Source organism: Dermacentor albipictus, chromosome 10, assembly GCF_038994185.2.
Source record: "Dermacentor albipictus isolate Rhodes 1998 colony chromosome 10, USDA_Dalb.pri_finalv2, whole genome shotgun sequence".
Lineage (NCBI taxonomy): Eukaryota > Metazoa > Arthropoda > Arachnida > Ixodida > Ixodidae > Dermacentor > Dermacentor albipictus.
Window position 1 is genome coordinate 11,299,763 of NC_091830.1, and position 12,395 is coordinate 11,312,157.

The 12,395-nt window shown below is 48.0% G+C and overlaps 1 protein-coding gene across 2 annotated transcripts in view; it reads left to right on the forward strand.

The window, feature by feature from the left end:
• LOC135917922 (uncharacterized) overlaps positions 1–12,395 on the forward strand; it is a 48,923-nt gene that overhangs the window by 27,947 nt on the left and 8,581 nt on the right. For both annotated transcript variants that reach the window (XM_070527671.1, XM_070527670.1), the window contains exons 3-4: positions 4,574–4,887; positions 10,477–10,855. In XM_070527671.1, coding sequence (XP_070383772.1) covers positions 4,574–4,887; positions 10,477–10,855 — 693 coding nt within the window. The remainder of the gene's footprint in view (positions 1–4,573; positions 4,888–10,476; positions 10,856–12,395) is intronic.

Here is a 12,395-nt window from a genome sequence, read left to right on the forward strand (position 1 = left end):
GAGGCGGCGGAAGTAATCGCCAGATTGAGTGCGCAGGATGCATATGATTATGCAAAAGTTAAGGCTAGTCTCCTGAAGAAATACCGCCTTTCAGCCGAAGCTTTTCGGCAAAGGTTTAGGAGCACAGGCAAGAAAGATAGCGAGGGCTATCCGGAGTTTGCATATAGCTTAAAGGCCAACCTAGTCGAGTGGCTTAAAAGCGCGGAAGCGTACGACAGCAGAGACATGATCATTGAATGCATGTGTCTAGAGCAGTTTTACAAAACCATCCCCCAAGCTGTGAAACTGTGGGTGCAAGACAGAGGTAATGTAAACACTGTGGAAAGGGCGGCTGAATTAGCCGAAGAGTACGCAACCCGTAGAAAGTTGAACGCCGAGGAGGGAAACTGGGACGGTCGAAATGGACCGCGGAAACCATTTCCGTTCAAAAAGGGTGCGCAAACTAGACGGTCGAAGCCGGTAGACATGGCGGTAAAGCCCGCAGAAAAGAGCGAGGAGAAACTTAACGGAGAAACCGCACAAGAACAGAAAAGAAAATTCGGATCTTTTAGACCAATTCGCTGTTACAAATGCCACAAACTGGGACATATAGCTGTAAACTGCGAGAAGCCTAGCGTAGTTTTTTCCTACGTGGAGGAAAAAGATGAGAATATGGAACTTTTAAGTCCGTATCTCCACAACCTGCAAGTTAATGGAAAACCATGCCGAGTGCTAAGAGACAGTGCCGCCACGCTGGACATTGTCCATCCGTCTTACGTGATGGTAGAGGACTTCACCGGAGAAGTAGCATGGATAAAACAGGTTGTAGAAGAACACAGCGTGTGTCTGCCCATGGCCAAAGTCAAAATCAGTGGACCATTCGGGGAGCTAGAGACTGAGGCTGCAGTTTCCAAATTTTTGTCACTGCAGTATCCCTACATCTTTTCGAATCGTTCGAATCAGTTACTGCGTGACAGAGGGCTCAAACTGGGAGAGGGCATAGTACAGGCATTGACCCGAGGCCAAGCTCGTAAGATCGCGGCGCTTTCGGCTGAAAATGCTCAAGCTCCTCCAGCTGAAGCAGAAAAGGGGATAGCTTCAATACCCGAATCCGAGCTAGGCCCGAGGGACAAAAGAACAGTTGAGGAGAGCCTGCCAGTTGACCAGCTCAATGAGAGCGTAGCACTAGAGTGTCAGAGTTCTAGCCTGCAGGAAGAGCAAGCAGACGCGCTCACAAGCGAGACAGGGTCGTTGTTATCACCGGCCTCAAAGAACTTTGATCAACTCTTACGCGTGGATAGAGAGTCACTGGCAGCCGAGCAAAAGAATGATGAGAGCTTAGCTAAATTACGTGACACAGCTAAAGAAGGCATTGCTAGGCGCAACGTAACGATACATGAGAGAGGAGGATTGTTGTATCGGCATTACAGAGATCGAAAGGGTAAGATTTTAGATCAGTTAGTCATACCTACTAAGTATAGGGAGGACCTTTTGAGTCTTTGTCATGGAAATGGGTGGTCCGGCCACCTAGGCATAAACAAATCAAAGGAAAGATTGCTTATGGAATACTACTGGCCTGGCTGTTTCAAAGATGTAGAAAACTTTGTAAGATCATGCGACGCCTGCCAGCGTTCTGGTAAACCAGGAGAGACTTGGAAAGCTCCACTGAAGGTAGTGCCCTTAATAACAGAGCCTTTCAGACGACTTGTAATAGACATGGTAGGGCCTCTTCCAAAAACAAAATCAGGCTACAGGTACTTGTTTACCATGATGTGTCCGGCCACCAAGTTTCCAGAAGCAATCCCTTTAAAAGAGCTCAGCTCCACCGAAGTAGTAGACGCGCTTTTGACAGTGTTTGCACGAGTTGGGTTTCCAGCCGAAATTCAGGCAGATCAAGGGTCAGTATTCACGAGCGCACTGACTTCCACATTCTTGCAAAAGTGCGGGGTAAAGTTAATTCACAGTTCTGTCTATCACCCTCAGTCAAACAGTGTAGAGAGGTGGCATTCGGTGCTTAAGCGAGTTTTGCGTGCGCTCTGTTACGAGCACAACGAGGACTGGGAGAACTGTCTGCCGGCAACTTTGTTTGCTTTGCGAACGGTTCCACATGAAGCGACAGGGTTCTCACCAGCAGAACTAGTGTATGGGAGGACACTCCGTTCCCCACTGAGAATGTTAAGAGAGATGTGGGAGGAAAGAGGGGAGAGTCCAACCGTGGTTGAATACGTGCTAAATTTACTGGAGCGACTAAGCGCAACCCAAGAACTAGTCAAAAGGAACACGGAAATAGCTCAAAGGAACGCCAAATTCTATTACGACAAGAATGCGAGGCTTCGTACGTTTAAAGTCGACTTAACGATGAAAGCGGAAAAGTGTAGGTTTGGTTGTTCGCAGGTTACTTATCTGGGCCATGTTGTCGGTCAGGACATGAGACGGCCGGCTGAGCTGAAAATAGCTACGATAGGAGAATTTTCTCAGCCGCGACCAAAAACGAACCTTCGTTCATTTTTGGGACTTGTAGGGTACTATCAACGGTACATTCCGAGTTACTCGCAATTGGCAAGTCCATTAACAGACGCCCTCCGAAAGGGAGCACCGAGTAACGTACACTGGGATAAGGACAAGGAGAACGCTTTCCAAAGTTTGAAAACGCTATTGGTTTCTCGCCCTGTGCTTCGCGCGCCAGACTACACCAAGGAATTCATAGTTCAATGCGACGCAAGCGACAGAGGTATGGGCGTGGTACTTAGTCAGGTCGGCGACGATAACGAGGAGCATCCTATCCTCTACGCCAGCCGTAAACTAAATGTAAGAGAGGAAGCCTACAGCGCTTCAGAGAAGGAATGCGCTTGTTTGGTTTGGGCCGCCCAGAAGTTGTCGTGTTACTTGTACGGAGCGAAGTTCATCTTCGAGACCGACCACTGTCCTCTGACGTGGCTCAATCAAATGTCACACAAAAACGGCCGCTTGCTCCGATGGAGCCTCACTCTCCAAGAGTACAACTTCTCCGTTAGATATAAGAAGGGAAAGTTGCATAGCAATGCGGATGGTTTGAGCAGGCTAATTTGAATTCTGCGTTTGGGGGTCCCGCCTAAATTTTAGGGTTACTAGTGTTAATTTTATTAAGCGAAGAAGATCCCCTCTCATTTAGCAGGATTCCCTCCATGATTGCTGAATTTGTCAGCAGGAATTTGCTTCAGAAATTGGCATAGTGAAATGCAGCATTTTTTTTTGTTTCTGCACTTATGTTGTTGTTGTTTTTTTTGAAGCCTAGCGAGTCTAAAGTGAGAGCCAATGCACGTCATCTCGGCGCAGAGCCGTGTTGTGGGGTTCATTTTGCAGTTGCCTGTCCTTGTTGGATGTTTTGGGGCGGTGACATCAATGCACAAGTGGTCGCTGCGAGCCAAGACATCAATCCCCCCCTGACCAGCAGCCGTTCTCTTCCTGCCTAGCGGTTGTCAGCGCTAGACAGTCGAGACTTTTCGGGCCATGGAGGCGCTGTAAAGAACGGCGAGTTGCGCAACAAGATTGCCACCTTGCCACCCGATTACGACAAGGGGTGCAAGACGCGCACCTCCCCCTCTCCGTCGCTGCAGCTGCGAGGCGTTCAAAGAAGCGACCTTTGCGCTGGAATCCGCCGCCTTCCTCCAGCCCCTTCGACATTGTGACGGGACGAGTTTGGTGTGGGGACAATGATTCCAGAGTTCCTCAACGCGGAGCTGATCTGACACGCCTGAAGAAGCTACCGCGGGAACGTCTTATTTTTGCGCTCTCACGGTTCTGCATGTTGCAAAACAACGAGCGACCCTCGAGCGGCGTCGATTTTCCGGAACGGCACCACCTTCAACGCCGTCGCTTGGGCTTCGGAATGTGTGTGCCTTTGTGTCTGTAAACTGGTCTTCAGAGCAGCTGCGAGTTGGTGATGTGTAAACGAACAGCCGCCGCGTCGTAGGACCGGCGGATCGAGTGTATAAAAACTGTAGTTGTGCGAATGTTGGACGCACTTCTCTTGAGCAGTCATGTTAGACTGGTTCACTTCTCTCATGTGGTCCTGTTGGACTAATACTCTTTTTCTCAAGCAGTCATGTTAGACTGAGTTAATTTCTGTAAATAAACCCCTTTTTCCTCGTTCTCGTTGAGAAGCAGTTCTTCACTTCATCAACGATCTCAGCGTAAATAAGTTGGACGACGGCATGGGCCAGCTACCTTCGAATTCATGCCGTACTCCAATCTTGGCAAAGGACCACGGACGAAGGGATTGAGCCCCCAATCCTGACAATATATGTATGTATACATATGTATATGTGTATGTGTATATATGTATGTATGATGCATATGTGCTTGCATGTATGCTGTTGCCGAATATTCTGTAGAGGGGGCTGCGGGCCTCGTCAAGCTGCCTACTGGAGCAGCTTTTACTTGCAGCCTCCTCCATCAAGTAGATGGAAATAAAGCTATTCTATTCTATTCTATTCGTTACAGGCAGGTATAATTTAGTAAGTGGAACGCATTTATAAATAAACTAACTTCGCGAAACGAGATTAGGAGAGTGTATACTCATTAAATACCAATTGCTGTGTCTTTCTCCTCTCAGTGTGTAAAGAAGCAGGTGAAACCTAAAGCCAAAAAACCGGCAGAGGGCAGCAAGATATTGATATCTACCGCGGTGGCGGAGCCATTGGCGTCTGCGATCCCATCGACGGTCATTAAGCCCTCCGAGGCAGCATCATTCACAGAGGAGTGCGCCAGCAAGGCTGCCGACAAGACTCCCAAGCCGACCCAAGAGAAGCCGCCTACGGAAGGCGCTCGTGACCAGTCGCATACCACCCAAAGTCATCCGTCGGCCACGATCGTGGCGCACGCCGGTCCTGGCGGAGACACCGGGAACATGAGCCGAAACACGACCGTGTACCGGGTCTACGTCATTGCCGCCTTCGTCATTGTTGTCTTGACCGGTGTGGCCGTGCTCCTGATGGTGCTGATGTGGCGTGAACGGAGCAAGAAATCCGTGGTCGGCGCATCGACGTCCGTTCGGCCGCCGTTCCTTGGGCTGATACTGAGCGCGTGAAAACGGTCGTTGCGGAATTTGGGGGCCGGACCACCCTGCAGGGCCGTTTTGATTCTAGTGCCCTCATGCCTTCGCCCATCGCCCACCTTTGCCTCGCGGCCACCGATTTCAGCCGGGTGCCTACTCCACCCACTGACGGATGAAGCGAGGAGCATGTGACACTGAAATGTCAAAGAGCAGAACTTCAGGCGGCTTTGCCTCGCGTGCCTTCGAAGTGAAATGTTCCAGGCTGGTCTCACGTGTGCCTAAGGACCGCCAATATATGTATACAGGCGCGGGTAAAAACGGTGCATACTGATATCGCGATGACCGGAAGCGTAGCGATCATGGGCGAAGCGCTACCTTAACAGCCATGAATATCAGAATACGTGCGGACAGTCGAACAAAGGCGTGCGCAGTGGTGTTTAACGTTTCGATATGAACTTCCCTGTAGAATTATTGAGTCGTTTGCGCGCATTCATTAAACTCAATGGAATAGTTTACGCCAGTGCATGCATTCTGTTTGGACTTGTAGCGCACGCGCCGTGGTGGCTCTTATCATGACGTTGTGATGCAAAACAGGAGGTCACGTGTTCAATTCGACGCGGCTGCGGTCGTATTCCGCGAAGGGAGGGACTGTGAAAAAACGCTCGTGCAGTTAGGTTTAAGGGTACCAACCCCGGCTGGTCGAAATTATTTCAGGGCCACGCAGTTTTGAAAGGCGGCGTAATTCATCTTTCAGAAACACTACGATTCAAAGCTGATCGGAGCATTAACTGGTCAATGATCTAGATAAGGAAGAGTACTTAGTGCATTGGTGAAGAAAAGGTGGCTCGACAGCAGTTGACATCGAAGAGACACAATCTCCTCTACGGTGCGCTAGGGTATCATGTGGTTTGGTTAGACTGCACAACATTAGGGATGGACCCACAGTCCAGAGCTGACTATATCTGGGATCTGCCCATCCGGGCTAATTGGGTTTAATTTCAGCGTTTTTTGCACATGTTACGCCTTATGAATTCCATTATAGCGCTAACTTGATGCGGCTTTTCGGTTCCAAGCTTCATATGTGGCGCATTTCTATTGCCCCACTTGCGTTAGAACATCTCAAACCGCATTATTCGTCGAGTAAAGCCACACTTCCTGTTCAGGTTTCAAGCGCGCGCAGTTTGAGCAGGTGTATCCGGGTCTCATTTGGGCCTTTCTGCTTTAACTAGGCATTATCATTGCTCGTACGTATAGCTGCACGTTAACTTGGTGCATATTTTTTTTTCGTTATAAGCTTGATTTTGACGCATTCCCCGTTGTCCTGTGCAGGCCGGCATCGAACCGAAAATTTTCGGTTTCGCTTCGGATTCAATTGCAGGCTTTTACGTATTTTTCGTTTCACTTCATGTTTAGCTACAGTGCAGAAATATAATGTCCTCAACCGGTGCATAGTGGTTCATAACAGATCCGAATTATATAGAATTAAAGGTTTTGTAAGATAACATTTTGTAGCATCACTTTAGCATTCACTTCAGGGAAATTAGTTAATTTCTACCCTTACATGATGCAGAACGCAGTGAGTCCACAAAAAATAGGGGCACTCAATCCAGATTCAAACAGGGAAAAATGCAATTCACATCAGCAGCGCCAACAAAAGCAGAATATGTGCATTTAGATAAAAAGCTTACTTTTCGCACGAAATACTTTCACGTATTTTCTTAATTGGCTAGGGTGCTTTGCACTTTTAAAGATAATTTGAAAAATATAATTTAGCAAAAGCATTCAAATGAGGGGATTTTGTTAAGACAACACGCAAGCATAAGAGCTGAGAACTCTGCTTTTATCGAAATGCCATTACGTTCTTTCCTGTTGTTCAATTTGGCACAAAATCTACAACCTATGTACCCAAGTTTCGCGCAGTGTATCTTTCTACACTCAAAAGTACCAGCCGGGCAAAGCAAGACGGAATTTTAGTCTTAGTCAAAATGGAACTCGAAGAACGGATGGTACAAATGATCAGTTTCAAATTTCTTGCGAAACTGGGCAAGATTAGCAAGGTAAATGCACCTTGTAGCGATGCTTCCATAGAAGCCCGTGCGTTCCAAACATGGCGATTAATCGGCGGTTCATTGGGCTTAGCGCCATCTGTGTGGCGAGAGAACACTTAATTCCGTCGCAACAAAAGATAAACTGACGTCATATCTGTTAAAAACACAGTGCCGGCATTTTTGTTGTCAAAGGCGCGAAATTTATTTTGGTGGCCTGCATTTAGAGCAGTATCTTTAAATGGTCCTGTACTAAGGCTGCATGGGCCTTTCGAGCTTTTGGTGCGGAAGCCTAATTCGTATCGGTCATCCACAGAGCATCGTCTCTGTGCGCGCCGAAGAAAGCTCTGGTTGCTGAGTGCTGCAGGGGCGCCCTGTCGGACTCTCGCCGGCCAGCGCAGCCGCATGAAGGCAGCTATGTGAAAAATTATCTGGTGGTCGCAACTCTCTACTTCTGACTGAACACGTTGCACCGCGATAAAACACATCTCGCAAACACAACGCCACCACAATTCAGGCAAGTGTTGACAGGAAAACAACGCAACGTTCGAAGGGGGCGCGTAGTAGCAGTTGAAGTTTTCCAGCGTGGGGCCTTTCTGCGCACTAGAACAGCTGCATTGCATTGCGATTGACAGCGGCGTGAACCAGAGGCGTGAGAAAACTTTTTGCGGGTGCTGAAAAACTGGTAGTTATTGTTCACTCTCTATGAGGCGCTGCTACAGTTTGGTAACGTATACCGTATTCCATGCAGCCTCCGAGGCCCACAGGCTGGCATCTTTTTACTAACCCGCTGAGCGTCCGTTTGGTACGTACCAAAGAAACAATAGAAAACTGACGCATAATCGTCGTTCGAATGCCTTGCCATTCCTTATGCACACGAATAGGTCGAATTCGTGTTGGTGACCATGTCGCAGCATGGCGAGGTAGTGCATAACATTCGGCCTTCTTTTGTCACGTACAAATCGTAAGTTTCCTACTTTTTCGTATTTCTGGCTGTCCCTTAGCTACAGGCATTCTGTAATATTTTACGAGATGGCAGCAATCAGAATTATACGCACACGATTCTTTTAAAAGCGCAGCATCTCTCACACGAAAACTATAGGCACTTACATTTGTGTTTGTGACCGCTTGGTAACATGGTACTTTGGTGCCTATAACTTTTAGACTTTTTCTCAAATGCTTTAATTTGGCTCACTGTACTCTGGAATCAATGCAGTCCATTTTTTTGTGCGTTTAGCATTCTCTGGGAGCTTACCCCAATATTGCGTGACTGTCTCATCGTTTTCGTGGACCGACACCGAAAATAGCGCAAAGTCTAACCAGACACTTACGAGGGAGACAACCGGCACCACTTCGAGCACCGCTTTCTCAAAGACCAATTCCGAAACCCGTGCAGGGCCTGCCCACTAAATGAATAAACAAATCGCCCATCATACTCCATGTATGAGGGTCAGAACATCATAACACGTAGTACCTCATAGCGGCCCCAAATAAACGCCTCTGAAAGCAGGCTAAACGCATTATTCGATGCAAATCAGAATTGTTTTTTCATAAATTTTTATAGTTGTATGCTGCAGTTCGCTACAAACGGCCATCGGTAGGCGTTCAGCACATACCCGGTGACAGTGACGAGCATTTGCACTATATTATGGTGCGATGTTACCAAACGGTCACATAACAATTTCTCGTTTATTTCCGAAAGAAATGAATTCATTTTGTACAATGGTTTAAAACTGGTTTAGTAAGCGCAATGAGCCAGCAATACATTTTTTCATTTATTTCCTCAATAGGCTGCACGATAGAGGGTCAACGGTGAGCGAGAGTTCTATTTGTTTTTTCACTCGTAGTATGTACACAAAATTGATCACAATCTTTATTTTCAATCAAATCAATTTGTCTCGTGTTCTTAATTAACAAAAGCGCTTTTGCTTTCACCTGTTTTGTTACTTTCTCACTTTAGTCGCGCTTCAATCGCTGCTCCCATAATCAACCTCGATCCCATGTCGGAGACCGCTTTTCGCCCGAAGCTTCGCGACCCATTTGAATAGACCTTGAGGACGGTAAATAAATATTGAAATGTTGAAAAGACCTGCGCAAAAGATGCTATAGAGGTGGATACTGTGGTCAAATGGGTCCAGCGTTTTTGTGGAGTCCGTGAAACCTCAAGGATGGCTCAAGATCATTATGTTTGCGTAATTGTTCCAATGGACGCGTCCATTACATTACGAGAATGTTGCAGTTTGCTGTATAATTGACAAAGTATATCAATAGATTGTACACTCCACCCCAAAAGGTCATTTCCATCCGAAAGATGTAGCATCGATTGCGATAGCAAATTAGTAGACAGCTATACGAAGTAAGGATAGTAGTTTTATCGGCCGTATAATCTTGTAAACATTCGCTTGCTAAATAAGTCAACAAGCACTGTGTCGCGCGCACAGGTAAACATGAACGCATCTCATTCGATGACCGCGGAAATTTACTGTCAGAACGCTGGAGTGAGGAAGCACGGCAGCAGCAGCGAGCAAATTGACCTTCGTGCTGCCCCTCGCTTCAACGCGAACTAAGCGTCGAACGCACAGCGCATAAGAAGCTACCAGCACGAGGCACACTTTGTACGCATTGCAGATCACTTTCAAGGTACGGCGCCTCGCAGCCTCGCCGTATATTGAAAAAAAAAAAGATGCGCGACTGTAATGAATACAGTGTGGCCGGCTAGGCTCAAGCAGGCTAGGCGACGCCACCCTGTTTCAAATGGAATCCCTATCGAAATCGTCGATCATCGTCGTCTTCACGTGTGCCAACGTTTTTGTCTGTAGTAGTACACTTTTGCATCTTTGGCCTAGCCCCTTGGATTGCGGCGACCTGTTACAATGAGTGCGGTGACCTCCACCACCACCGCCACTATCATCATCACCAACACTGACAATAGCTATAACATGATTGAACATCTTGAAGGGGCAGCGCAAGACGACAAAGACAGAAGGCAGGAACACGCTGTCCTGTGTGTTCCTGCATTCTGTCTTCGCCGTCTTGCGCTGCTCTTTCAAGATGCTCAACCAGTACCAACTCGCCCCCAAATGTCAATTCTTCTACACTATCTACCCGGACGTTCAGCCGGAATGCAAATGGTGCCAGGAACTGGCCACCTATGACCACATATTATGGAGCTGTAGCATAGCGCCGCCACCGGCGGATATTATGCGTGATCCTTCTCTCGAGCAGTGGGAGGCCGTGTTGGCCAGCTCAGACCCGGTCGTCCAGACCAGGGCCGTGGAGTGGGCCACCCAGGTCGCCGTCAGCCATGAGCTGATGGCCATCTAGCACGGAACCGTCCGCACATGCGTTCTGACGAAAATAAAGTTTTTCCATCCATCCATCTACACTATAACATGATCATCATCTTCAACTACGCAGGCCCCACGCTCTAGACAAGCGTGACTGGGGCTGCAAGTGCGCCTGCCGAGTCGTGCGAACAAGAAGACGACGAAGAACGAGAAGCAAGCATCGGCCTTTCACCTCTCGACTCCGTCCGCGACCGCTATCAGCTCGAGACTTCCGCGGACGTCGCCACCGGTCTCCTGGGCATCGGGAGCGTGGCGCGCTCACGTTCGGCTACAGCCGCGAGGCGAGAGCACGTCTTTCCCTCTCCGACGACCGCTGTCACTCGCACACCATGGGCGAAGCGGCGAAGCACAAGAGCAAGGTAAAAGGGACGCGCAAGAAGCACCAGCGCCACAACCCTCCCAAGCAGACCAGATTCAAAAGAGCCAAACGCGACGGCAATATAGACATGGTGAGTGCGACGCCACCGTTCCTCGTTCATGGGCGTATTATAGGCTATACGTTTACGGGAGCTCGACAGGATCGGGTCGAGTCAGAAGTCAGGCTCAGACAGCCCGACTCGACAGCGTTTACGTGAACTCGTACCTGTCGGGTCGACATTGTTGCGACAGCCTGCGTCGAGGCCAGAGATGAGGCAACGCGTCCGGTTGGTCGTTGCTGTCCACGAACCACCGATCTGACCCGTGTGCGCTTACATGTGCGCTTCAAATGGATCCGGCGGAGTGTATACAAGCCGCGCCATCGGGCTGGCTCAGCCCGACTCGATGCGGGCTCATCACGACAGGCTAGCGTTTACATGTGCGCGACAGGCCAATCCCAGCCCGACAAGCAGACTCGACCAGTTTATTTGTCCAGGTTGGTACAATTTAGCGCAAGGTGGGTTAAGGTGGTGTTCTAATTTAAGGTGAAACTTACAGCATTGTAATAATTTTTTCGCATTCAAATCGCTAAGGATGCGTAAGTGACTGTCAATTTTTGCCTTCGCGCTTCAAGCCTCCTATTAGCGGTAATCCGATAATCCAGCGAAAAACTGCCACCATCGAAAGAGAAAGTAACGTACACAAGATAAAAAAATCTGAACGTACGAACGTTAATATGGTGCACTGCTGTGAGCGCGACGTCAAGGGTCCGATCCTGCTCGAGGTGTACCCAAATTTGGCTTCTGGCACAGTGAGAAGTGGCATCCATAACGGCACGTGAAAACTACCTATGCTAGGCGCAAAAAAAGAAATAAACACCACACAAACACGCAGAAGGATTGCAGGAACGTGCATCGCATGGGCTAGCTAGTTTAACAATAGTAAAGGGGGCAAAAGCAGCGCATAAAACGACGACAATATAAGAAACAAAAACGCGCACCTCGAGGCGCTAACAGCTTGGAGGGTTTATGTCAAAGACAGAAATTATAAATACAAACATCCTAACCCAATACTCCGTGCTCCATACGTTTCATGATGCGAATGTTTCATCATTCGACGATGCTTCTTGCAGCCACGTGTTCTGTTATTTCTACTTGTTATTGCTGTCCTCGCAATAAACCTTCCGAGTTGTTAGTCAGCGCTTCCGTGGTGTACGTTTTTGTTCGTTATGTTGTCGTCGTCTTGTGCGCTGTTTTTACCCTCACTATCACGGAAGCATACACTGACAGGGCGACGGCAAAGTCAGGCTTGTCCTGCGTATTTTTTGTTTTTGCTTTGGGTAGATTATTATGCTAAGAAATGTGTACCAAATGCCCACGAAGTTGTCCTTATGTGTCGCATTGTTTGGAATGCAAACTTATAGCACACCAGAAGGCACCTTCGGAAAGATAATTGCTGTCCAAGTTGGTTCCTAGTACCGGCTATCATGTTATAAACAAGAGAAAAAGGAACATTGCTTAGCTGCTTACAGCGGGGTTTATCATATGTGATAGACATTAGACAATTTCATGTAGCAATATAAGAACAAAAAGATAAGACATCTTACACATTTGCTAAGAGTATAAGTCCTCT